The sequence below is a fragment of the Oryctolagus cuniculus genome, chromosome 11, assembly GCF_964237555.1.
Source record: "Oryctolagus cuniculus chromosome 11, mOryCun1.1, whole genome shotgun sequence".
Classification (NCBI taxonomy): Eukaryota; Metazoa; Chordata; class Mammalia; order Lagomorpha; family Leporidae; genus Oryctolagus; species Oryctolagus cuniculus.
In genome coordinates this window covers 21,588,166-21,614,459 of record NC_091442.1, presented here as the reverse complement: position 1 = coordinate 21,614,459, position 26,294 = coordinate 21,588,166, and the positions used below count along the sequence as shown (strand labels likewise).

General features: G+C 57.0%; 1 protein-coding gene across 1 annotated transcript in view; it reads right to left on the bottom strand.

Annotated features, from left to right (window-relative positions):
- The window catches only part of MTCL2 (microtubule crosslinking factor 2), a 64,375-nt gene that overhangs the window by 14,075 nt on the left and 24,006 nt on the right, over positions 1 to 26,294 (bottom strand). The window contains exons 3-10 of the mRNA XM_051846111.2: positions 25,112 to 25,270; positions 13,498 to 13,560; positions 11,336 to 12,496; positions 7,777 to 7,917; positions 5,839 to 5,964; positions 4,823 to 5,053; positions 1,945 to 2,049; positions 820 to 987 (exon numbers count right to left, since the gene is read on the bottom strand). Coding sequence (XP_051702071.2) covers positions 820 to 987; positions 1,945 to 2,049; positions 4,823 to 5,053; positions 5,839 to 5,964; positions 7,777 to 7,917; positions 11,336 to 12,496; positions 13,498 to 13,560; positions 25,112 to 25,270 — 2,154 coding nt within the window. The remainder of the gene's footprint in view (positions 1 to 819; positions 988 to 1,944; positions 2,050 to 4,822; positions 5,054 to 5,838; positions 5,965 to 7,776; positions 7,918 to 11,335; positions 12,497 to 13,497; positions 13,561 to 25,111; positions 25,271 to 26,294) is intronic.

The following is a 26,294-nucleotide window of genomic DNA, read 5'->3' as shown; positions in this document are numbered from 1 at the left end:
GCAGTGAACACTGGGATCTGCACACAGAGGGACTGCGGAAAGTGGGAGCAGTGAACACTGGGATGTGCAGAGGGACTGGGGACAGTGGGAGCAGTGGACACTGGGATGTGCACACAGAGGCACTAAGGGCAGTGGACACTGTGAGATATGCAGATAGGCAGGGCAACAAGGAAGGGGACCTGGTATCCCCGGGAAGAAGCCAGGAGCCCTTAACAACTGGGAAGAAGGTGGGATTGGGGTTGTGGGGAGCCAGGGGCAGAGGCCTGGTGAGTGGGGGTCTCATGTACCACTTAGCAGCTGGGTGACACTGGAAAAAAACTGAGTTCCCCTGTGTGTGTTTTGCGTTTCTCCAGCCTGGGAGGGTGGGACCTTCACCCAACTCCAGGATTAGAGGAGGGGCTTGGGGAGGTCACCAGGCCTGGCTGAGGTCATCAGGTGGAGCCTGTGAGTCCTGGGGGCTTTGTAGGAAGAGGGGGAAGAGGTGGTACACACACACTCCCGGTCTCCCGCCCTTGCGCTGCCTCAGGACTGAGCCACTTCCCGCACCATGGCCCAAAAGAAGTCTCTTTCCTGCAGCGCTCACCCGGTCCGAGGCGGGGTGGCACCGGCAACAGGAATCCGGCTAACACTAGGGACTGGCCCTCGCCCGTCCCACGCCTTCCTCCCCCAGCTCCAGCTCTCGGTCGCCACAGTCTCTGGGGCCCTCGCTGTGTGAGCCAGGAAGGACTTGAGCCCTCTCTGGGCCATTATGCTCTGATCTGATGGGCGGCGGCTTGGCTGAGGACAAGGGGGAGCCGTGTGTGCCACGTGGGGGCTCACCTGGGTGGCGTGGCCCTTGAGCTCTGCCCGCTCCGTCTCCCAGGTGGCCTTGGCCTTGGCAAACTGCTGCTGGAGCTCCGTGAGGCCACGGCGCTCGTCCCGGAGCAGCCAGCACAGCTCCTTCAGCGTCACCTTCATGTCGGCCAGGGTCTTGATGTACTCATTGGGCTGCACACAGGAACAAGGCCTAGGTCAGGCGCCCGGACTGGGGGACCTCACCCCAGAGCCTGGCCTCAGAAGTGCCCGCGAGATGGGGAGGAGGAGCCTTGCCTTGGCTGCGTCTCTGTCCTGGTCCACGGAACCTCCTCCCTGTGCCCAGACCCACCCCAGCTCACAGTGCACAGCCCTGGGAGCCTGGTCCTACTGCTTTCTCTGATCTATGGCTTCAGGGTCCCTGACCCCAGGCCACAAAGCCCCTCCTGGTATGACCTCAGCCTTACGTCCTTCCCTTCGATGTACATCCGAAGCCACAGCTAGCCCCAGGGGACTTTGCTATGTCCCTGCACTCCCAGTGTGACATCCCCCATTCTCTACTGGGCAAGCTCCTTCTCACCCTTCAAACCCCAAAACCAACCAGGCCCAGCATTGTCGTAGCTGGAATCTGCAGCACCAGCAGCCCATATGGGCGCCAGTTCAAGTCCCAGCTGCTCCACTTCTGATTCAGCTCCCTGCTAATGGCTTGGGAAGGCAACAGGTCCAAGTGTTTCTGCCCCTGCCACCCACGTAGGAGACCCTGATGAAGCTCCTGGCTCCTAGCTCTGGCCTGGCTCAGCCCTGGCCATCGCAGCCATCAGAGGAGTGAACCAGCAGATGGAAGATCTCTTTCTCTCTGTCTCCCATCTTTCTCTATAACTTTGACTTTCAAATAAGTAAATAGATCTTTAAAAAAAAAAAAACAAAACACACACACACCACGGACAGTCTCTGTGTGACACCACCCCCTCCCCCCTAAATGGAACACTGGTCCCTCGTGTGGCCCTCTGTACCTGCCCTGCCATTCACCCCAGCCACCCTGTGCTGGCAGTAGCCCTCTGCTGCTCCAGTGCCTAGGGCAGGGCTCGGCGGGAGAAGCCCCAGGAAGGGATCGTGACTGAAGGGCCGGGACAGGAGCAGCGGAGGACGCACCGTGTTCTGGGTCCAGCTGTCCCCCGGGCAGGCCTTGTTATCCGAATGCTGGGCGTTTATCTCCTCTTCCTCCATCAGCAGGTACAGCTCCTTCATGCTGTTCACCTAGTGTTTAAAGCCACACTCAGGGGGCTGGCGGGTAAAGCCGCTGCCTGCAACACCGGCATCCCATATGGGCACGGGTTCGTGTCTGGGCTGCTCCACTTATGATCCAGCTTCCTGCTAATGGCCTCAGAAAAGCAGCAAAAGATATCCCAAGTGCTTGGGCTCCCACCACCCATATAGGAGACCTGGATGAAGCTCCTGGCTCCTGACTTCAGCCTGGCCCAACCCTGGCCATTGTGGCCATCTAGGGAGTGAACCAACGGATGGAAGATCTGTCTCTGTAACTCTGACTTTGAAATAAATAAATAAATCTTTAACACAGACACACTCAGCAGGGCTCCAGCCTCCAGGGGAGGAGACTGTCAAGCAGCCAAGACAGAAAGGGGACTGCACAGCCAGGCAGCAGGAGGCACCCAAGCCCAGCTCTGACTCCCCAGACCTGAACTCTGGCCCTTGGGCACCATCTAGGCCAAGGACCACAGGACGGCCAGCCTCTGCTGCGCCCCTCCCCCTCCCCCGCTACATATTTTCTTCTGCAAGGACCAGAAGGCATCCATCCTGGAGTTACTCAGAGGCAACCACGTGGACGGGCTGGGCCAAGGCAGGTGCTACGGTTGGAACAGAAGGGCCACAGGCACCCTCGTGAGAGAGCAAAGGGCTGGGTGCAGACAAGGGACCCTTCCTAGGAGGAGGGGCTCACTGCTGCCAGATCTGGCCAGGAGTCCAGGGGCCGACCAGGGAGACCTGGGACCTGGCCCGGAATGGGCAGGAAGCAGAGGGAAGCCACTTTCTGAAAGTTGCGTAGTGACAGGTGCTACGGAGAAAGAGGGAGGCAGGACGGGGCTTGCACGTGCTGCGTGCGGGCGGTAAAGGAGGATCATCCAAAGGCGGCGACACGTGGGCCAAGTCTGCGGTGGGTGTTTGGTGCAGCGGTTAAGATGTCACTTGGTGACATTCGCAGCCCATGAATACCTGGGTTCAAGTCTTGGCTCCACTTCAGGCTCCAGCCTCCTGCACCCTGGGAGACACCCAGGTGATGGCTCCAGTACTTGGGTCCTTGACACACAGACGGCAGACATGGATGGAGTTCCTGGCTCCTGGCTCCTGGCTCCACCTGGCCCACCCCTGGCCATTGCAGGCATTTGGAGAGCGAACCAAGACATGGAAGATGGCTCTGCCTTTCAAATCTGAGAATAAGCCGTGGAGACTTCCTGGGAGAGGGACCAGCGGGAGCAAAGGCCCCGATGTAGGAACAGGTCTGAGGAAAGCCGGGGAGGGAGGGAGAGAGGATGGGTAGTGATGCCCCAGTGGCCAGGCCCTTGTAGGGACTCGAGGGTGTGGATTGGGAGCCAGGGGAGGGTGTGAATCGAGGAGCGACGCGCAACAGAATTTCAGCTTTACGAGTTCTGTCTCAGCAGCCGCACTGAGAGGTGGCAGACTCCAGGGCAGCACCAGAGCCCACCCTGCCCAGCGGCAGGGCGCCACCCACAGGGAGTACGAGCTGCACGCACCTCCTGTAGCCTCTGAGCACATGAGGCTCAGTGGAAGGGTGCGAGGGGGGCAGGGAGAGCAGCCAGGGCGGGACAGTAATGAGCCAGACAGGAAGTGATGGCGGTTAGACCAGGGGCAGGGGCCGGGGGGGGCTTGCATCTGCACAAGCGTGGAGGCAGAGTGGGCAGGACCCGGATTACAAGATGGGGTCTGTGAGGGAAACAGAAGGGCCGTGAGAGCCTCCGAGGTCTCGGCCTAAGCAGGAAGGAATCGCCATTAACTACGGGGTGAGCGGGTATGGGGAGGAGAACAGGTCATTCCTTGTTAAAGATGTATTTACTTATTGAACAGCAGCGGCAGACACAGAGAAAGATCTTCCATCTGCTGGTTCGCTCCCCAAAAGGCCAGGCCGATGGCAGGAACAGGAACTCCATGCTGGTCTCCAACAAGCACTTGGGCCGTCTTCCCGGGCCTTCCCAGGTGCATTAGCAGGGAGCTGGGTCAGAAGCAGAGCAGCCGGGACTCGAGCCAGCACTCTGATACCGGGTGCTGGCATCGCAAGCAGTGCCTTCACCTGGCTTTGGACGCACTATTTGAAGGCTACCAGACACGCAAGGGAGCCTCGCAGGCAAAGCCTGCAGATCTGGGCTCCTCGAGACGCCGGGGCCGAAGCACCAAACTGGAAAAGGCCACTGAAGCCACGGCCCGAGGGGCTCAGTGCAGGCAGGTAGAGGGATCTCTGAGTTAAGGCGGTGACTGACGTCAGGGAGGTGAGGAGGAACGGCCCAGGGGACGGAGGAGGAGCAGCCAGGGTGGAAGGAGAACAACAGTGTGCGCCTTGGGAGGCACGTGGGGGCGAGGAGAGGGTCTGTGCGAATCTACACCCAAGTCCACATGGGTCTGGCCCCGCAAGGCAACCACAGGCGGGACTCGATTCAACACATCCGGAGCGGGGTACCTGTTAAGCCTATGTGCTATAAATATCCACATGGCCCCTGGCAGCAAAACAGCTCCCCTCCCTGGACCTATCAGACATCTTTTGATGATGTCATAGACAGGTGCGTAACTCCTTCCCAGAGGCCTCAGCCAGGAGTGTTTGGAATTCACAGTCTTTCAGGATTTAGTAAGAGCGCACGGGACCTACGTTGAACACCGTGTAACAGCCCCGCAGGACCTGGAAGACACCCCGAACTCAAGCCGCTGTGTCTCCCCGACACCGAGGAGTGTGGATGGGCATTGCTGCTCCCCTCCCCCACCGCCCTGGCCCCAGGCCCAGGCGTACCTCGAGGAAGTCATCGCCCTCGCTGGGCAGGACCTTGCCCTGCCGCCAGCGCTTGAGGAACCACCTGAGCTTCATGAAGAGCAGCAGGAAGTTGTGCTTGAACTGCTGCGACTCCTGCACCAGCATGTTCTTCTCCTGGCTCCAGAACTTCTGCTCCAGCCGCCGCTGCAGGCTCAGACTCTGCAGCTCGAACTCCCGCCTCAGGAGCGCCCTCTGCTGGTCCTCCTTCAGCTGCCAGGCGGGAGACCAGAGCTGGAGCACGCCCAGTCCCACCCCAGCCCATTTCAGGCCTCAGACAGGGGGCCTGTTGGTGACCCCTGCTGGGGACGCCACCACTAGCAGCTCAGGTGTTGCCTGCTGCTGCTCCAGGCGGCAAAAACTCACCACCACCAGCAGCAGCAGCCGCAGCCGCAGATCAAAGGAGCAGGGATTCAAACCCAGCTCTGTTTGATAACAACACCCTGGCATCAGGTACTGCACGCCACACAGTGAGGAAGCTGCCAGGGTGAGTGATGAGGGCAGGAGGGGTGACCCATGTGGACAGTGAAGGGGACTGGGTGGAGGAAGCCAGGCCAACGTGCAGTGCCCTGGGAAGCAATGCCAGAGACCAGCAACCTGGGCAAACCACTCAGTTCTCTGGTTCTCAATTTCCCCATCTGTAAAGTGGGGACATCTCTCAGGGCAGAGCATCACGATTAAAGGACACCATGTGTGGACAGCATGTTGCACAAGTCAGGAACAGAGCAGGAGCTTCATAAATGCTGTCTATGATGGACCTCTCATCCGGACAAGCAGCCAGCCCTTTGGGTGGGAAACCGAGGCTCAGAGAGGAAACAGGACTGGCCCAGGGTCACATGGGCAGGACTCCAGCCTGGCACCGCCCAGGCACCATCACGAGTGTCAGCATATCCCAGCAGGGCCCTGGGCTCCCCGACATTCTCACCTTCTGATAACCCCGCCCTCAGTTTGGGCAGGAGAAGCGGAAACAGGGACGGGGACTGCTGGGCACCACCCACCTGCACCATCTTCTGGTTGAAGTTGTCAGCCTCCTCCTTCCGCAGCTGCCGCTCCTGGGAGAGCTGCTCCTGCAGGCCCCGCAGGCTGTCGTGGGCCTCAGTCAGCACCAGCTGCAGCTCCTTGATCTGGGAAGGAGGGGGAGGGTAAAAGTTGGGGCAGAGGATGAGCGTGGGGGCCAGCGCTGTGCTGCCACGGTTTCAGAAGCTGCTTGGGGTGCCGGCGTCCCCTATCCGAGCGCCAGTTCCAGCCCCAGCTGCTCCGCTTCCGATCCCGCCTCTGGCTAATGTGCCCGGGAGGCAGCAGAGATGGGCTCAAGTACTTGGGCCTCTGCATGCACACGAGAGACCTGGATGAACCCTGGGTTCAGCCTGGCCCAGCCCTGGCTGTTAAGCCATTTGGGGAGTGAACTGGCCAATGGAAGAGCTCTCTCAGCCCCAAGCCCTGCACAAACCTCCACCGGCATGGCAGGTGCCTGCGTAGCCAATGATACAGTAATTTGGCAACGGATGGCAAACCCATGAGCTGTGTCTTGTATACCTGTCCCGTATGAAAAATCCTAGCAGGATTTAACTTAAAAATCCCTGTCCTTTGTGGAATCCCCTGGCATTCAGAGCTCCACATGATGCTTGGCAATTGTAACTGCTCAGTGAAGGGTAGGCTGCAGGGGAGCTGGCGCTGTGGCTCAGTGGGTAAAGCCACCACCCGCAGCAATGGCATCCCCTGTGGCTGCTGGTTCAAGTCCCAGCTGCTCCACTTCTGATCCAGCTCCCTGCTAACAGCCCAGAAAAGCAGCGGAGGATGGTCCTGGTGCGTGGGCCCCTGCACCCATGTGGGAGACCTGGAAGAAGCTCCTGGCTTCTACCTGGCCCAGCCCTGGCTGTTGCAGCCATTTGGGGAGTGAATACACAGATGGAAGATATCTCTTCTCTCTGTCTTTCTTTTCTCTATAACGCTTTCAAATAAATAAATAATAAAAGCACCTTTAAAAACAATAAGAATGGCTGCAGGAAACAATAATTAAACCAGGGAGGAAATGGTGTCCTCTGCAGCTGAGCCTGTAGAGATAGGCCTATTTCCTTTTCTCATAAAATGAAAACTAAGTATTGCATTCTCCCCCACCCGCTTTTTGCCATGGCTACTAGGAAGCTCGGATTCGCTCGCTCAGAGTCTGATCCATCAGCTTTGAGGGAGCCTCTCCTCACCACTGCAGGCTGGCTTCCCAGGGGTGTGCAGAAGAGAAGGGGGCTAAGGTGGGGGGTACCGGGGTCTCTGCGGTTCAGGAGTCTCGGGGACATCTGGCCCAGCCCACAGGAGCCTTTTCCTGCTTCCCGTTCATGAGGAAGAGCCAAAGAGGCTTATGGGTAAGCTGGGTAGGGGCTCAGGCCACTCAGAGTTCCCCAAGGTGCAGAGAACTGTGGTTACTGTGGAGCCCCCGTCCAGGGCAGCCGCCCCCCGAGGCCAGGAGAGGTGCCCTCTTCCTGTCCTCCCGCAGCAGGGGCCAGGCTGCAGCTAAGGGCTCTCGGGTGCTCACTTCTGCCAAGAGCCCTGCGAGAGCCCTCCTTGCACGGGAGAAAGCGGAAGAGGAGAGGCGGCGGGACTTAGCCACGATCGCCACCAGTATACAGCAGGGCCACAGCGGGCCCGAGCGGCCTGGCTGCAGAGGCTGCTGCCTCCCTGCCCCGTTAGGCGAGCTGTTAAATTCCCGAGCCACGTCGGCACAGAAGGAGAGACCCGCTTCTTCAGCTGCTTTTCTGCAAGCTTCCCTGGGTTCGATCACAGGAACGGCCCCAACTTCCTCACTTCCCTTTTTGCCCGGCAACCAGGAGGCCTGGAACCCAGTGAAATGCCCGAAACCTGTGTCATCCCCGCTCAGGTTCTCCGCGGTTCCCTATGCTCTGGGGAGGCCTCAGCCCCCGGCTCTCTCAGGCCTGACCCACCTCGGAGGCGTACGAGTCATTGTCTTCAGCTCGGAACGGCCGGAAGCTCCGGCTGGGGTCAGCTTTGGAGTCCAGGTCACCACTGCGGAAGGCCTCTCGGATCCTGGGCTCCCATTCCGGCAGGTCCCTGTAGTCAGGCGGCTGCACGGGGAGGTGCAGGCGGGAGAGACCCAAGACAACCATCGGAGGGGCCCGAGGCCTGCCAGGGAGACAGCCCCGCCCCACCCGAGCGCTGGGACCCAGGTGGGTTCCCTTCTCAGCCCACATGCAGCCCTGTTAGGTTAGGTTAGGGTTCTCCTGCCATCAGTGAGTGCTTGCCTGGAGAGGGAAAATACTGCTTTGTGGGTGTCTGTCTCGTGCACAGACCACTGGGTCCACCCACTCTGTCCTTCCACAGGTGCAGCCCCAGCTCATTCCTACTTCAGGAAGAACCACGGGCCAGCCTGCTTGCTTAAAAGTCCCGTATCAGGTCAGCAGAGTATAGATAAAGAAATGACAGCACTGTGTAGCTGTTAAAAAGAAAACTAAATCTGGAAAGATCCCGCCCCTGCTCTCAGGACCAAGGCCGAAGCTCGCCATGCTGTCGGGGTCCAGCCTCGCCCCTCCCCTCGCTCGGTTCCTTGGACACTCCGTGCTCTGATGCAGCTGGGCTTTCCCAGGGGCTGATAGCCCCATCTGTTCAGAGCCCTCTCCCCTGGAAAGCCACCTGCTGACCCCAGGCTCTAGGTCAGGGTCCTTGTGTAGAAAACCATGTAGTGGGGCAGGCGTCACGGCGCAGTGGGCTGAGCTGCTGCCCACACCCTGTGCCACAGCGTCTGAGATGCAGGCCCACCTCTGCTTCCCACCAGTGCACCTGGGAGGCAGCAGGGGGCGACTCAGGTACTTGAGTCCCTGCTACTCTCGCGGAGACGCAGGTGGAGTGCCTGGCTCCTGGCTTCAGCCTGGCTCAGCCTTGGGTATTGCAGGGGTTGTCACAGGGAACCAGTGGTCAGAGAGACTCTTGTCTCCCACTCTATCATTCTGTCTTTCAAATAAATAAATACTTTTAAAAATGTACTTATTTCATTGAAAGGCAATTAGAGAGAGAGAGAGAGAGAGAAATACCTTCTACCCACTGGTTCTCTCCCCAAATAGCCACGTGGCCACAACAGCAAGGGTTTGGTCAAATCAAAGGCAGGACCTAGAACTCCATCAGGGTCTCCCACGTGGGTGGCAGGCACCCAAGTACTTGGGCCACCCTCTGCTGCCTTCCCAGGTGCCTTAGCAGGGAGCTGGAGTGGAAGCAGAACAGCCAGGACTTGAACCACAGCAGGGGGCAGCTTCACCTGCTGGGCCACAGTGCTGGCCCCTAAATAAATCTTACACCTTGCCATCCTCAGAGCCTCTGCTCAGTGGGGGAGCTTCACGTTCACGCACGGCATTTTGGTGTTGGGGGCCAGGGGAGTGGGAACCGTGCCTGTCTCTTTACTAAATCCCCCAGCCCAGCACTGAGCGGGCACCCTAACAAAGCACCAGACGCCTTATGGGGGTAGTGCCGTGATGCGAGAGTAGCTATGACATCAAACCACTGGGGTGAGAGAACAGCACAGCCTGCTGAGGGAAGGTTTAGGGGGCACCAGGAGGAGGAAGTATCCCAGACCCCCGCCCCTGGACCGAGCACGTGGGCTGTGGCCACTGGTGACCGAGGAAGCAGACTTTCAACTGCATGTAATTTGTATGAATTTAAGTGGCCACAGGGGGCAGGGGCAATGGTCTTGGACTGTTAACAGAGGGGCCAGCAGGGAGTGGGAAGCAGGCGACCAAGCTTCCATCTCTTTACTTCCCACCCGTGGGAAGCTCTATTCACATATTACTTTTGCAATACCGCTGTGTTTGTGGTTGTTTTTGGACACATGCCTTTGCTTCTCACTCTTGTAAGCAGTATGCTACAGACACCAAGGCTGGAAGGTCACTACCTTGAGAAAGCCTAGTCTCTTTGCAAAAACACAGCCCCTCTCCCCCCAAAAAAATTACAGCAGTCAAAAGGCAAAGCCAGCATCTGTCGACAGCAAAGGGTTATTTGTGAAATCTTGACTCAGCAGGATGGGGCCAGGAGTGAAATAAACAGCCGTGCCCCTGCCCAACAGGAGGCCGAGGGGAGAGAGCCAGGTGCGAGGGAGCTGCACCTCATGACCGGTGACAAAGCTCAGACACAAACAGCACAGGGTCCAGGGAGGGCTGCCTGCGGGGGCAGTCAGTGACTGCGCGGGGGCACGGGGCTCCCGTTCCCACGCTGAGTGACGATGACGGGAGTGTGTTCACCGTGGGAAAACGCAGGAGGCTGTGCACGAGCTTTGTGTCCTCCGTGCTACGGTTCGGTGAAAAGTTCTTAACAAAAAAAGCTAAGGGAAGCCCTACTTCTTTCTCCACTTCAGCTTACTGGCCAAATGGATGTTTGCAGGCTTATTTTTGCTTGTGTAATTGAGAACATGTACAAAAATAACAAATTTGCCTCGTGTGCAGTCTAAAGACTTCTGTGAACATTCGTGAATGGATCAGCTTGTTCTGGTCTCTGTTCGTATATAATTTTATCCTGAGAAATATAATTTGGGGGTTGGCATTGTGGAACAGCAGGTTAAGCAACCGCCGGCAAAGCCGGCATCCCATATGAGCACTGGTTTGAGTCCCGGCTGCTCTACTTTTTTTTTTTTTTTTAAGATTTTATCTGGAAGTTAGATAGAGTTAAAGACAGTGAAAAGGAGAGACAGACAGGTCTTCCACCCACTGGTTCACTCCCCAAATGGCCACAATGGCCATCCGAAGCCAGGATCCAGGAGCTTCTTCTGGGTCTCCCACGCGGGTGCAGGGGCCCAAGGACTTGGGCCATCTTCTACTGCTTTCCCAGGCCACAGCAGAGAGCTGGATTGGAAGTGGAGCAACTGGGACTAGAACTAGCACCCATATGAGTTACTGTCACCACAGGCGAAGGATTAACCTACTGCTCTGTGGCACCCGGCTGCTCTACTTTGGATTCAGCTCCCTGCTATTGCACCTGGGAAAGCAAGGGAAGATGGCCAAAGCACTTGGGCCCCTGTACCCACATGGGAGAGCTGGATGGAGTTCCTGGCTCCTGGCTTCAGCCTGGTCCAGCCCCAGGTATGTTGGCCATGTGGGGAGTGAGTCAGTAGATGGAGGAGCTCTCTCTCTCTCTCTCTGGTCTCTCCCTCTTTCTCCATAACTCTATCTTTTAAATAAATAATCTTTTAAAAAGGAAAGAATACACAAAATATATTTCTAGTCTTGCAATTTTGCAAAGTGCTGCTAAGCCTGTGAAAGTACCCTCAGGAAGAAAAATATATCTCTGCTGCCTTGGCATTTCTTGTCCCAGTAATAATGCACTTGACTTCCGGGTTCCTAACCAGGGTTCGCACTAGCAGAATGACTCTGTCAAGCTGAACAAGCACCACTAGGGCTGCTGTGTGTTCCTACGTGCTCGTATTTCTTGTTCCCACCAAAAAACAAAAATCAATTAAAAGTTCAACAACAACAAAAGCAAGAGGGCACGGCTGGCACCGCTTACCTGGAAGTCGGAGCCAAGGTCTTTGGCCACCAGGAGCTCCTTGGAGGGCCCCTGGGAGCCCAGGGCGGGCAGCGCCGGGAAGGGCTCCGGGGGCTCCTTGCCCGCGCTCCCGAGCCCCGCGTCCGCTTTGCGCGTGAAGGCGTTGAGCTCCTGCTGCAGCACGCTCAGCCGCACCAGGACGGCGTGGACCAGCTTGGCGTCACGGGGGCCCTCGCTGTTGTCCGGGCCCTCGTGCAGCCGGAAGTCGGCACACTCGTTGTCCAGACACAGCCGGAGGCCCGCCGAGAAGCCGTTGGCGTCGGCCACCAGCACGTCGATGGCCTTGCTGAGCAGGGCGGCCTGCTCCCGGAGCCCCGGCAGCGCCTCGGCCTCCTTGTGCGCCTGGCCGGGCGGCGCGGGCACGCACTGCGCCGAGTCGCCGGCCTCGGCGTCCGTCTCCAGCATGGGCCGCGTGCTCTGGCACGAGGCCAGGTCGCAGCGCTGCAGGTTGGACAGCAGCACGCGGTTCTCGTACTGCAGCTTCTTGACCTTGCCGCTGAGCTCGCCGATCTGCAGCTTGGCGGCCGCCAGCTCCTCCTGCGAAGGCTCGCTGAGCACGGAGCAGCTGTCCTCGGACAGCGTCACGTCCAGCTCGTGCTCCGAGCGGTACTTGGCCAGCTCGCCCAGCAGCAGCTTGTTCTGGTCCTCGAGCTCGGCCGAGGAGCGCCGCAGCAGCTCGGCCTCCTCCTCCACGAACTGCAGGTGTCGCCGCAGCTCTGCCAGGCTCTCCCCGCACTCGCCGGCGCCCAGCGCGGAGAAGGCCAGGCGCGCCTCGGGCCCCGCGCAGCCGCCGCCGCCGCCGCTGTGGTCCTTCATGTCGTCCATCTCGGCGCGCAGGCCTCGGTTCTCCACCTCCAGCTCCACGATGCGGCGGCTTAGCAGGTTGGCTTCCTCCTCCACCAGCTTCAGGTGCACCTTGAGCTCGGTCTCGCGCGAGTGCGGCGCGTCGGCCAGCTCCTCCGCGGACAGCGCGGCGTCCAGGTCGCCGTAGAGCGAGCGGTACTTGAGTAGCTCCTCCTTCATGCCGTCGTTCTCCTTGGCCAGCTTCGTGAGCTTCTTGCACATGAGGGCCGACTCCTCCTTCGCAAAGTGCAGCTGGCACTTCAGGTCTGCGCTGTCCTCCTGGGACCCCAGACACCACCCAAGAGAATTAGTGGGTGGGGCTCAGCGCCAGCCCCAGCATTTCCGGGAGTGCTAACTACATGCTGGGAACAGGGGGATGAATCAGATGCAGCCCTACACCCCCAGGGAGCTGGAGGAGTAAAGAGGGAGCCCCCCCACATAGCCCCCAAAGGCCCGGCCATAGACCCCTGAGAGCAGGTGACATTCCAACAGGACGAATGCCACTGCCGATACCACAGCCATTGCTACTGTGGCTTCCTCGTCTGTAACACTGCATCCTGCACAGAGCCACGGAGAGGATTAAATGAGATATTATATAGAAAGTGCCCAGGGCTGGCGCACTGGGATAGTGGGTAAAGCCACCCTCTGCAGCGCCTGGTTCAAGTCCTGGCTGCTGCACTTCTGATCCAGCTCTCTGCTAATGAGCCTGGGAAAGCAGTAGAGGATGGCCTACATGGGAGACCTGGAGGAAGCTCCTGGCTCCTGATTAGCCAAGCCCCGGCCATTGCAGCCATTTGGGGGAGTAAACCAGCAGATGGAAGACCTCTCTGTCTCTCCCTTTCTCTCTTTGTAACTCTGCCTTTCAAATAAATAAAAAGGAAAGTGCCCAGCCCCTAGGAGTTGACAGTGGCCTGCGCCTGGCCTGTACAACAGCACCTGATCGACTCCTTATAACAAGGCCACCAGATAGACAGGTGAGGAAACCAAGGCCAGAACAATTTAAGTTATTGCTCCAATTACACAGCAAGCAAGTGGCAGAGCTGGGTTCAAGCCCGAACCTCTGACTCTGGACCTCTGGAGTAGACCCACACTGTCGGCTACATCAGCCTGCTGTTGCCAGGGGAGTCAACATGCGAGAGCCCTGGGCTCGGGGGGTGGCTTGAGGAACTGCAGTGGGCAGCGGGGAGACCGGGACGGGGAGAGATGGGTGATCCCCAGGCCACGTGGAGTGGGCTGGGCCTTCAGACTCCGGCCTGCCTGCGGGGGCTGCCGGGACACACCTGCACCGAAGGCTTCTTGTCCGTCTTCCCCAGGGAGCGGGTTCCTCTTTTCTTCAAGGAATGCTGGAGAGAGAGAGAGAGAGAGAGAGTGTGAGTCAGAGCTGAAATCTCGCAAAGTGATGCACTTCCAACAGTCTGGATGCCTGGGGCCCCCTGAGGGTCCCACTGCCACTACTGAGCCTCAGTGGCCCTCGAGACCACCCAGGATGCTGCACAGGCACCAGTGGGCACAGGCAGGAGCATGGAAATGACCCTGAACACACCTGCTTCGGGCTCCGCCTCCCTCCCACCCCCACAGGCTGAGCCACTTGCCCTGGGCCAACACTTGGAATTCTGGGGATGTTCTGTTCACTCATCAGAGGCCTCCTGAGCCCCCACTCCGTGCCAGGCACAACGAGGTGCAGAGAACACAGCAGTGAACGAGACAGACTGGGGGCCAGGGGGCGGGGGATGCAGGAATGATGCACTCGTTCCCCCAGCTAAGACTTTCAGCTGAGCATTCCTCCCAGTGGTGGCCAGCGGCCGAGGGAAGCCGCCTTGTCCAAGGTCACGTGCACTCGTTCGATGAAGCCCACACCCAAGTTCTGGTCTATGCCCCGTGCTCAAAGCCAAAAAGGCCTCCTGGCTCCACAGCTCCCAGTGGGATCGGTCACAGTGCCTCTTCCTCTGCCTCACTCCTGCAGGCACTGTTCCCTACACTCGCTCTCCATCCCAGGGGGAAGCCTGCCCACAGAGGCTGGACATGCAGGTGGGAAGCTTAATTCAGAAGGAAGACTAATAAATGAGACACATGTGGGCACAACAAACAACAATTACACAAGAGGTTTAGGAACAGCCCTGAGAGACTGATGATAAATGACTCAAAAAATCCCGAAGCAGGCGGCATGGGGCTGCAGCAGGGGAAGCTACTGTTTGGGACACCTGCATCCCACATCCAAGCGCCTGTCCCAGCTCCTCCACTTCTAATCCAGCTTCCTGCTGATGTACATCCTGGAGACAGCAGCTGATGGCTCAAGTACGTGGGTCCCTGCCATTCACGTGGGAGACCTGGATAGAGTGCCTGGCTCGTGGCTTCGGCCTGGCCCAGCCCCAGCTGTTGCAGGCTTTGGGGGAGTAAATAAGTGAGTGCAAGATTTCTCTCTCTTGCTCTCGCTCTAGCTGACTTTCAAGTAGATGAAAAATGAAAATAAATAAACATTTAAAAAATCCAGAAGCAAGGGCAGGCATTGCTATAGTGTTTGTCACCTGCCTCGACCTCCTGATTCCAGTTTCCTGCCAAGGCAGACCCTGGGGGAGGGTGGTGATGGCTCAAGGAATGAGGTTCCTGCCCCCTGCATGGGAGACCTGGATTGATTTCCTGGCTCCTGGCTCCGGTCTTAGCCCAGTCCCAGCCATTGTGAGCATTGGGGGAGTAACCAGCAGATGATAACTCAATCTCTCTTCTCTCTCTCTGCCTCTCAAATAAGTTAAAGAAAAGGGAAAGTTTAAAAAATCCAAGATAGAGGTTTACCCTGATTTAAATCTTATACAATGGGTAAATGTATCAAAACATCATAAGGGACCCCATAAATATGTAGAATTTTAAATGTCAGTGAAAAATAAATCAAGTTCACTTAGTATACTGGGAAGAAAATTTGCTTACACAAATTCTACATGGAAAAAAACACCCTAAGTGGGGCTGGCACCGTGGCTCACTTGGTTAATCCTCCACCTGTGGCGCCGGCATCCATATGGGCACTGGATTCTGTCCCTGCTGCTCCTCTTCCAGTCCAGCTCTGTGCTGTGGCCCAGGAAGGCAGTGGAGGATGGCCCAAGTGCTTGGGCCCTGCACCCCATGGGAGACCAGGAGGAAGCACCTGGCTCCTGGCTTCGGATTGGCGCAATGCCGGCAATAGTTGCCATTTGGGGGGTGAACGAACGGAAGGAAGACCTTTCTGTCTCTCTCTCACTGTCTAACTCTATCTGTCAAATAGGAGAGGAGAGGAGAGGAGAGGAGAGGAGAGGGGAGGGGAGGGGAGGGGAGGGGAGGGGAGGGGAGAGCAGAGGAGAGGAGAGGAGAGGAGAGGAGAGGAGAGGAGAGGAGAGGAGAGGAGAGGAGAGGAGAGGAGAGGAGAGGAAAGGAAAAAAACACCCTAAGGAAAACTGTGTAAGTAAATGACAAAGTAGGAGAAAAAGTTCAATTTGGAACCAACAAGGGTTGAGACCCTGAGTGCATAAACAGCTTCACAGAGAATCAAAAGGCCAAGGCCCCAGCGGAGGCTGTGCCAGAGCAGGAAAGACGGTGAAGAAGGAAGGAGGGTGAAGGGACCCCAAGCACACGAGGGTGCTCTGCCCACCCTGACGCAGAAGCGCAGAACAAAACCGCACCGAGACACCTTTCTCACCTGTCAGACCGGCAAGGGCACATCTGACAGCGGATTTTATGGATGAAGCTAAGAAAAACAAGAGCAGGCCCACGCTGCCAGCGAGAACGCGAAATGGCTCAAACCCTCCGGAGGAGAATTCAGTCTTGCTGTTTCAGTGTCTTGCTGTTTCCAAACTCCATCCCATCCATCCCATCCATCCCATCCCATCCACCCCATCCACCCCATCGCATCCATCCCATCCCATCCATCCCATCCATCCCATCCATCCCACCCCATCCCATCCCATCCATCCCATCCCATCCATCCCACCCCATCCCATCCATCCCATCCCATCCCATCCATCCCATCCATCCCATCCCATCCACCCCATCCACCCCATCGCATCCATCCCATCCCATCCATCCCATCCATCCCACCCCATCCCATCCATCCCATCCCACCCCATCCCATCCATCCCATCCCATCCATCCCATCCCATCCCATCCATCCCATCCATCCCATCCCATCCACCCCATCCCATCCACCCCATCCCATCCATCCCATCCATCCCACCCCATCCCATCCCATCCATCCCATCCATCCCACCCCATCCCATCCATCCCATCCCATCCCATCCATCCCATCCATCCCATCCATCCCATCCCATCCATCCCATCCATCCCATCCCATCCACCCCATCCCATCCCATCCATCCCATCCATCCCATCCATCCCATCCCATCCCATCCCATCCCATCCCATCCCATCCCATCCATCCCATCCATCCCATCCATCCCATCCCATTCCATTCACGCTGGCACAGAAGCCAGGCTGCTGGTGCTGCCTTTCTCAAAATTCTCCCGACACACGTTCCACACTCACCCTGATGGGGAGACCCACAGATCTAATCTAAGCGCCATTTAACTGAAAAAGGAGACGCTCAAAGACTTGCCTGACGTCTCAGGCAGCAAATCCACGACTGACTCAGGACCAGTTTTTGACACAGCTCTTCATGGAGGTCCAAAGACTTAGGGCAAAGTGTACCTCCACTAGCTCAGGGCTGCACAGCAGAATTAGGAATTACCTGGGAAACGCAAAAAAGATGCAAGGCCCCAGGTACCACCACACAGGTCTCAGGTGTCAGTATTGAAATGACTTCCCTGGAGATCCTAAAGTGCAGGGAGAGACAGGTAGAGGAACTTCCAAAGGGCTCTTGGGTTTCTCTTAACGCCCAGTCAATTCCTAGAGACCTTCTGAAACGCCAATGAGGCAGGAGGGCAGAGGCTGACGTTCCAGACGCTGGGGCCAGGGTGGGAGGAGAGCTGGCCTGAGGATGCGGCTCCTGGAGACACCTGGTGGCGTGGGCAGCAGCCTTCCAGACTGGAGAGAACCTGCCCAGGCTGAGCTGTTTCAGGGACCCCATGATACCGGGTGAACCCCTTCTTCTCCCTGAAACTCCATTTTCTCATCTGTAAAATTGGGCCATGGCTGAGGGACCAGAGCGCCCTCTGGCACTCAGACTCCCTGGAAGAAGGAAGCGAAGCCATGAGAGGCCAGCTAGGGGTCTCTAAAGGCGCAGAGGGGTCCCAGGCATCACACGAGGACGAGTGAGGTCATGAGGATTAAAAAGGACCGAGGGATGAGATCCACTGATGAGGTAGTCTCTCACATACCCTGTGAAAGGCAAGCAACCTGCTGAGCAAAACCCAACTAAGGCGTAGATGCAAACATGGCCACCCAGCCACGTGACAGGCTGTCACCCAGCCACACAACGGGCTGTCACCCCGCCACACGACAGGCTGTCACCCAGCCATGCAAAAGAGCTACCACCCAGCCACATAACGGGCTGTCACCCAGCCATGGAAAGGGCTATCACTCAGGCACACGCCCAACCTGGAGCACATCAGGTGAGGTCAAAAAAGCCAGGCACAAAAGGCCAGGTATGGTAAGATTCCAGTGACACGAAATGTCTAGAATGAGCAAATCCACAAAGACAGAACATGGGTGACCGGCTGTGTGGGTCAGTAGAGAGTAACGGAGAATGACTGTTTTGCCTTTTTTTTTAAGGTTTTATTTTTACTATTTGAAAGGCAGAGTTTTATACATACATACACACACACACACATATTGAGAGAGAGAGAGAGATTTTTTTTTTAATTTTAATTTTTATTTTTTGACAGGCAGAGTGGACAGTGAGAGAGACAGAGAGAAAGGTCTTCCTTTGCCGTTGGTTCACCCTCCAATGGCTGCCGTGGCCGGCGCGCTGCGGCCGGTGCACCGCGCTGATCCGATGGCAGGAGCCAGGAGCCAGGTGCTTTTCCTGGTCTCCTATGTGGGTGCAGGGCCCAAGTACTTGGGCCATCCTCCACTGCACTCCCTGGCCACAGCAGAGAGCTGGCCTGGAAGAGGGGCAACCGGGACAGAATCTGGCGCCCCAACCGGGACTAGAACCTGGTGTGCCGGCGCCGCTAGGCGGAGGATTAGCCTAGTGAGCCGCAGCGCCGGCCCGAGAGAGAGATTTTCTACATACTGGTTCACTCCCCAAATGGCCACAACAGCCGGGGCTAAGCCAGGCCAAAGCCAGGAACACAGAACCTTCTCCAGGTCTCCCACGTGGGTGCCGGGGCCCAAGCACTTGGGCCATCTTCCACTGCTTTCCCAGACACATCAGCAGGGAGCTGGATCAGAAGTGGGGCAGCCAGGTCTCAAACCGGCACCCATCCGGGATGCTGGTGCCTCAGGCAGCAGCTCCACCCACTGCACCACGCCAGCCCGGAGTGACTGTTAATGGGAGTGGAGTTCTTTTGGGGGTGACAGAAATGTTCTGGAATTAGGGAGTGGCGGCGGCTGTACAGCTCTGGATATCCTGTAAACCACTGAGCTGTGCACTCCCCAGTGGCAAGCTTCAAGCCATGTGAATCCCAGCTCAATAAAAGCGTGACTGAAAGTGCCTGCAGCACACTCCCTGCTGTGGCCACGTGTGCACATCCGTGTGTGCGCGTGTGGAGCTGAAGCGTATAGCACGTGCTGCCAGGGTGAGAACGAGAGACCCACACCTGGACCTTCACCCCCACCTTGTCTTGGGGCAGTGGACAGGGATCATGGTGTTCCAGATTGTTCCTTCTCAAACATTTTAAAAACTATATAATGTATTTGAAAAATCAATGAATACACAAAAATACATTGTCACTGTAGAAAACATACCAAGCTTTGTGAGCCCCCGCCCACCCCCAGGAGCCCAGGGCTGGAGCTCTGTGTTTAAGGCATGGAAACAGACGGTGCTTTTGAACCCTTCCTTTGCCATGTTTACTTTATTCTGTAATCTTTGATTTTTATAATAAGCACTTTGTCAGAAGAAAACCTCAAAATATCTAGCACTCAAAAAAAAAAAAACTAGCCTATGTTATTCTGTCTGCAACAGAAACAGAATCCACAGCACACTCGCATCTTGGGTTTAAAAAATCAGAACACTGAGCATGGAGAAGGCCCGGAAAGATGTGAAGTGAATGGCTCCTCCTGGGCTAGGACGAGGAGGAGGCGGCGGCAGGAGGGGCTAGGGAAGGCTCCTCCTATTCTACTATTCTATGGACCTACGGCTTGTAGGCTTGTATCGCTTGTATCGTTTCTGCTGCTCACAGGGTTCAAATGCAGAGGATGAAGTGGAATGCAGTGCCCCAGGCACGGAGCACTCCAAGCCGGCTCACCCAGGTGCGCCAGGTGAGCATCACTCTGTGCTGTGCTGACAGCTCATCCCACTGATGTCACAGGCCCTTTGTGGAGCCCCTGGTTAAAGCCAATCCAGGCCCAAGAGGCAGAAGTGCTGGCCCCAGGGCCTCAGGAGGGTGGGGCAGGGTGTGGTAGTCGCTCCTGGACACCAGCAGGAGTGTGATGGCAAGGCCTAGGGAAGAGTCCAGCCCCGGGGGCACTCTCTCTGGCCTGGCAGGCAGCACGGCCTTCCCCACCTGCCAGCCCTGGTCTCAGGGCCCCCACTAGGAGCCTGAGCTCACGTTCCCCAGGAGCCACGGCAGCCCAGCCCAGACAGCACAGTGCTGGGGGCCCTCTCCTTGCCCACCTGCCGTGTTCCACGCTGCCAAGAAATGAGGGGCAGCTTTGCAAGGAACACAACCAACCGCCTGCCTCAGAGCTGGGCAGGGGTCCACCAGATGTGGAGGGGACGTTAGGAAAGGTCTCAGCTGGAAACACAGGCAGACTGTGGGTACAGAATTCACTCAGCAGGGGGATTCTTCCTGCAGAGTGGCTGGAACCAGACAGAGGGGCCGTGGAGCTGCCGGCTGGGGGAGACCCTTTGTGAGTAAGGAATAAAGAGCTGCTTGGACACGAGCCCTAAACCAAGTGGCACAGGGACGGTTTTGCCAGAGCTGCTCTCCAGGGAGAGCTCCTCCAGGGGGCAGCAGGAACACAGTAACTATGGCAACACTCCTGGAGGCCAGCAGCTGAACAGGGTTGTGATGGGACAAGGGCAAATATTTTCCAAGCCCTTCAGTGGCATTACTATTTCCACTTATACCCAACCTGAGCACCAGGGTCATCTGCAAGGGGGGGGGGGCAGGGTTCAGACCCAGGCCCGGGATGGGCATTTGGTGCATTGGTCAAGACACCACGTGGGGGATGCCCGCATCTCATATCAGAGAGTCTGGGTGTGAGTCCAGGCCCGCTCTGATCCAGCTTCCTGCTGATGTGCACCCCGCGAGGCAGGAGGTGGTGTCTCAAGCACTTGGGTCCCCACTTCCCAGGGTGGGACACCTGGGTTGAGGTCTAGGCTCCTGGCTCCCCCCGGCCCAGCCACAGCTGTTGTGGGTATTTGAGGAGTGAACAAGCAGATGGAAGATCTGTGCATTTGCTTGTCTGCCTTTCAAAACCAGCCAGTCAACCGAGGCCTACTGCAGCTCCAAGATTGGCTCGTCCTGCACCATACAGACCAGGGCTAGACCACAGGGGATGCCAGCAGAACTGGGATCTGAGCCAACGTCAGCACCTTCCTCCCCCACAAGGGGGGAAGCCTATCAAGAGGGAGGGGCTCATCGGCATGAGCAGCCCCTGAAAGAACCAGGACACAACAGGGTCCTAGGGAAGCCCTGGGTAGGGCAAGGAGGGCAGGGGCACCACCATGAGGGCCAGTGTGGCTCTGGAAGAGAGTCGCCTTGTTGTCCTTTCCCAGTCCCATCTATCGACAGCAACTCGGCTAGGGGCTCTACCCCCAAGAGAGCTTAACACACATCGTCACAGACACGCACGCACCCGCACCCACAGCAGCACCACGCACCGCAGCTGCAAAGTGCACTGGCCCACATGCCCGCGGGCTGACGACTGAACAAACAGAACAGGGTCTATACACACAATGGATCGTTATTCAGCCATAAAAAGCAATGAAGTCCTGACATGGCCCCAACATGGGTGGCTGAGCCTTGAGTGAAAGGAACCAGTTACCAACAAGCACGTACTGGTGACTGGGCTGGAATGAAATGCCCGGGGCAGGCAAATCCACACGGACAGCAAGTGGATTAGTGGCAGCCAGGGGCTTGAGGGCAGAGGGGGCGGGCTGGGCCGCTAACAGGGCGAGGTTCCTTTCTGGGGCAACGGAAATGTTCTGGAATTAGATCATGGTGAGGGCTGCGCTACATCAGAATATATTAAAAAGTCATTGAATTGCACACTTTAAAATGGAAAAATGCATGGCATGCGGATTAAACTGTGATTTAAAAACCGCAAGACTGGGTTCAAACTGACCCAGGAGGAACATGCGCCAGGGTTCTGCTGCACAGCAAGGGAGTGATGCACCACACAATAATTTCCTGTGTATTTCCACGTGGCGAGGAGAGTGGGCTTTGAACGATGTGACAGATATGCCCTGATGTGAGCCTTGCTGTCCACATGTATTAAAATATTGTGCTGTACACCATAAATAAGCACAATTGTTATGCGTCAAGTAACAGCAAAATAAAAATACAGTATTAAAAAAAGGAATAGAAAGAGGAAAAAAAATGCTGAGAAAAGAAGAGCACCCACAAAACAGAGAGCATGACACAGTGTCCCGGGAAGGTTAGACAGCGTGAGGGTGCGTGTGCCACGCGTGGGGCGCGCCTGGTGCCGAGGGGGCCTCGGACACAGCGCCTGATCGTGAGAAGCCCTGTCAACACTGACCCTGGCTTTCTGCCTAAAACGCATAGAGCGAGTGATGCCGGAGGGGCAGGCTGGTGTCCCACGTCTGAGCTAAGCCCAGCTGGGCCACCACAGAGGACGGCTAGGACTGGCCGCTCTTGTCTATCTCGCCTAGACCCATCTCCCTGGCAACTGCATCAGCTCCGGCCAGGGGCTCCTGTTCCCAGCCGGGTGACAGCATCACCTTGGCAACCCGTCAGGATGGCAGAGGCAGAGCAACGGGACTGCTAAGGGACCCTCGTCTCCATAGAAACCATGTCAGGAAGAAGAGGAAGGAGGGAGAGGACAAACCACAAATAAACACAGGCTCCCCCCATCTCCTGCCCATGACCCCAACACAGGAAGGCCAGAGTAGCCTCGCTGACCTCACAGGGTGCGACCCTGGTGTCTCCTGAGCGCCGATTGTGCCCGGCACTACGGGGGCTCCTGTTTGAAGGCTCATTTGTTTTTATTTATCTGAAGGGCAGAGTGACACATAGATACCGCCCATCTGCTGGTTCACTCCCCAAATGCCTGCAACAGCTGAGGTTGGGCCAGCCCAAAGACAGGGCCTGGACTCCCACCTCAGTCTCCCAGGTGGGTGGCAGGGATTCAACCACTCGGGCCATCACCTGCTGCCACCCAGGGTGTGCAGTAGCAGGAGAGGAGGGCCTCAAGCCCAGGCACTCACCTAGCTACAGCAATTTGACTCTGAGCGACACAGAAACGCCTACATGAACGGACGCTCACAGCAGCACGGTTCCCAGCGGCTGCAGAGTGGACCGACCCAATGCCCACTGGCTGATGAGAATGGCATCCCAAGTGGCTGCCAAGCCCGCTGTGCTGCCACGCCTGCCCCTCCATCTAAAACCCAAAATCTCACAAATGACATCCAAGTGCATTCTTATTGTTCAGAAACTCCCTAAACACAGCATTAATAGACACAAAGTGCAAGCCGGTCTCTGCCCTGCTGCGGCCACTCCTTGTCCCACAGGCCGCCACGGCTTCCTCCAGCCCGTGGCTGTGCAATGACACCCACACACAGGCTCTGAATCCTCTGTGCTGTGCGGCATGCAGCATGCATTGCTCTAAAACCTCCCTTTCCTGCTTCAAAATGTATCTTGGAGAGGCTGGCGCTGTGGCGTAGCGGGTAAAGTTGCTGCCTGCAGTGCTGGCATCCCATATGGGTGCCAGTTCGAGACCTGGCTGCTCCACTTCCGATCCAGCTCTCTGCTATGGCCTGGGAAAGCAGAAGATGGCCCAAGTCCTTGGGCCTCTGCACCCACGTGGGAGACCTGGAAGAAGCTCCTGGCCCCTGGCTTTGGATAGGTGCAGCTCCAGCCGTTGCAGCCATTTGGGGAGTAAAACAATGGATGGAAGATCTCTCTGTCTCTACCTCTCTCTGTAACTCTGCCTTTCAAATCAACAAATAAATCTTTAAAGAAACAAAGTATCTTGGAGTTCATTCTATGCACTTACATCTGCTTCCATTTTATCTGAATGTAGTAAAGGATACTTAGTATAAAACTTACCAGTTAACCATGTTTTCTTGAGGTAACATATGAATACAAAATGTACATTTTAGCCATTTTTTAAAATTTATTTGACAGAGTTACAGACAGTGAGAGAGAGAGACAGAGAGAAAGCTCTTCCTTCCATTGGTTTACCCCCCAAATGGCCTCTACGGCCGGCACTGCACCGATCCAAAGCTAGGAGCCAGGTGCTTCCTCCTGGTCTCCCATGCGGGTACAGGGCCCAAGCACTTGGGCCATCCTCCACTGCCCTCCTGGGCCACAGCAGAGAGCTGGACTGGAAGAGGAGCAGCCGGGACTAGAACCTGGCACTCATATGGGATGCTGGTGCTGCAGGTGGAGGATTAACCAAGTGAGCCACGGTGCCGGCCCCCATTTTAGCCATTTTTAGGCACTGGGTGGCATTAGCTATATTCAGTGTTAGGCAACCATCCACACCACACACCTGCAGAATCCTTTCACCCTCCTCAGTGGAAACCCTGCATCCATCTAGGGTGGGGAACTTTGCTTCTGGCCGTTTGAATATTTATAACATCACCTATAGCCATACCAAATGGTCAGCTTAAAAATCTATGCGATGGGGCCAGCATCATGGCATAGCAGGTAAAGCTGCTGCCTGTGATACCAGCATCCCACACAGGCGCCAGTTCAAGTCCCAGCTGCTCCACTTCCAATCCAGCTCTCTGCTATGGCCTGGGAAAGCAGCAGAAGATGGTCCAAGTCCTTGGGCCCCTGCACCCACGTGGGAGACCGGGAAGAAGCTCCTGGCTCCTGGCTTCAGATCAACGCAGCTCTGGCATTGTGGCCATCTGGGGAGTGAATCAGTGGATGGAAGACCTCTCCCTCTCCCTCTCCCTCTCCCACTCCCTCTCCCACTCCCTCTCCCTCTCCCTCTCCCTCTTTCTCTCTGCCTCTCCATAATTCTGCCTTTCAAATAAATAAATTAATCTTTGGAAAAAAAAAAAGAAAAAACCATCCTGCCGTAGATGTACTGAATCTCGAGCCCCCCCTGTGGTCGCCATGCAGGGCCAGACCAAACGATTCTGCAGGCCTTCTGTGGCCTGGGGCCGGATGCTCCCCGCCCCTGCTCTAGGAAATAACGTTGTGTGACCCTGGAAGTGCAAATGTCTCTGCGAGTCCCTGCTTTCCACGGTTTGGCCACGTGCCCGGACTGGGGCTGCTGGATCGGCGGTGATCGGCGGTGAACGTGGGGGAGGGGCTGTGGCGCTACCTGACTCTAACTTCTGCATGGTGGTCTGCAGCCACTCCATCTTACTCACGTTTGTTATTACAGGGGCCGACGCCACAGATGGAGAAACTGAGACCGACGCGGGGAAGCGGCCCCGGTCTCCTCACCTGTACAATCGCTCACCCCCACGGCCCTGCCTTTCCAGTGTCAGAGGTGTCAGCATCAAAGTGCCGTGTGGCATGTGCCCTGCGCTGTGGGCCACCCAGCCTTAGTGTCCAGCACCCAATGTACACCGCAGGTGCTCAGGACAGGCGTCCCTGGGAGTGAGCAAAGTCGACAAGCCACGCCCCTTTCCCGCCTGCACACAGACAGAGTGGGTCGGGCCCTCACCTCTTTGGGTCGCTCCAGCTCCGTCTGCAGCACCTGTTTGGCCAGCTCAGTCTCGATGAGTCGCTGCCGGAGCTCCTCGTTCTCCTCCTCCAGTCGCGCTCGCTTCTTCTCCACCGCCTCCAGCTCCTTGTGCAGCCGCATAGAGATGTCCTTGGAGACCTGGGTGAGTGCAGAGCGGGCAGGGTCAGCCGGGAAGACGACCCCGCACCGGGACACCCACCGAAGGCCCAGGAAGCAGGCTCTTGTCTCACGCCCACTTAGCAGATAAGGAAACCGAGGCACAAAATGGTCGTGAAGCTCACCAAGGCCACACAGCCAGCCACGTATCCAGGAACCAACACAACAGACCCAGGCAACCCCATGCTCCCATCTGTTCCCCCCAGAAAGCTCTGAGTCCAGTCTGTGGCCAGGATGCCCCACACTGACCAAGCCCCTTCCCAGAGCCAGGAGCTCCTCCCCAAGGAGGGGCCTGAACAGCAGTGGAAACCAGAGCAGAGGGGGTGGCCCAGGAGCCATGACACCCCTCTGCCAGGGATCAGCAGGCGACCCTGGGAAGTCCCTTGCCAGCAGCTCTGTGACTCAGTCTTCAACTTAAACTGGGTGCATCCCACATGGGAGACCCAGAAGAAGCTCCTGGCTTCAGATCAGCCCAGCCTTGGCTGTTGTGGCCATTTGGGGAGTGAACCAGAGGATGAAAGACCTTTCTCTCTGTCTCTCCCTTATTCTGTGACTCTACCTCTCAAATAAATAAAATCTTAAAAAAAAAAAAAAAAATGGGCGCGTAACAACAGGCTCAACCTCACAAGCCCAGCAGTAGGAACCAATCAGCTACAGCTCAAAAGGGCTTGGCCTGACGCTTGCCGTAGGGAGTGCCAGCTGAGCGGTGGCTGCTGCTTTGAGAGGCTGAAGCCCACAGAGGGACATGAGGTCACAAGGTGACCCTGAGCCCCATGTCCAGTTGTCTGGGACACAGAACAGGCTGGAAACGACAGGGCTGGGCAGGCGTCCCGGTCATCCCAACAGAGAGAGCTCCCAGCTGCAGGCTGCACCCCGGTTCCCGGAGTCTGCAGCAAGAGCACCCCCATCCTGCAGGACGCTCTGGCCTGGCCCTGCAGGCTGAGCACGGGAGGCCAGTGCACCTTCACCCAGTCCCGTCCCCATTTTACTGACAAGGACGCTGAAG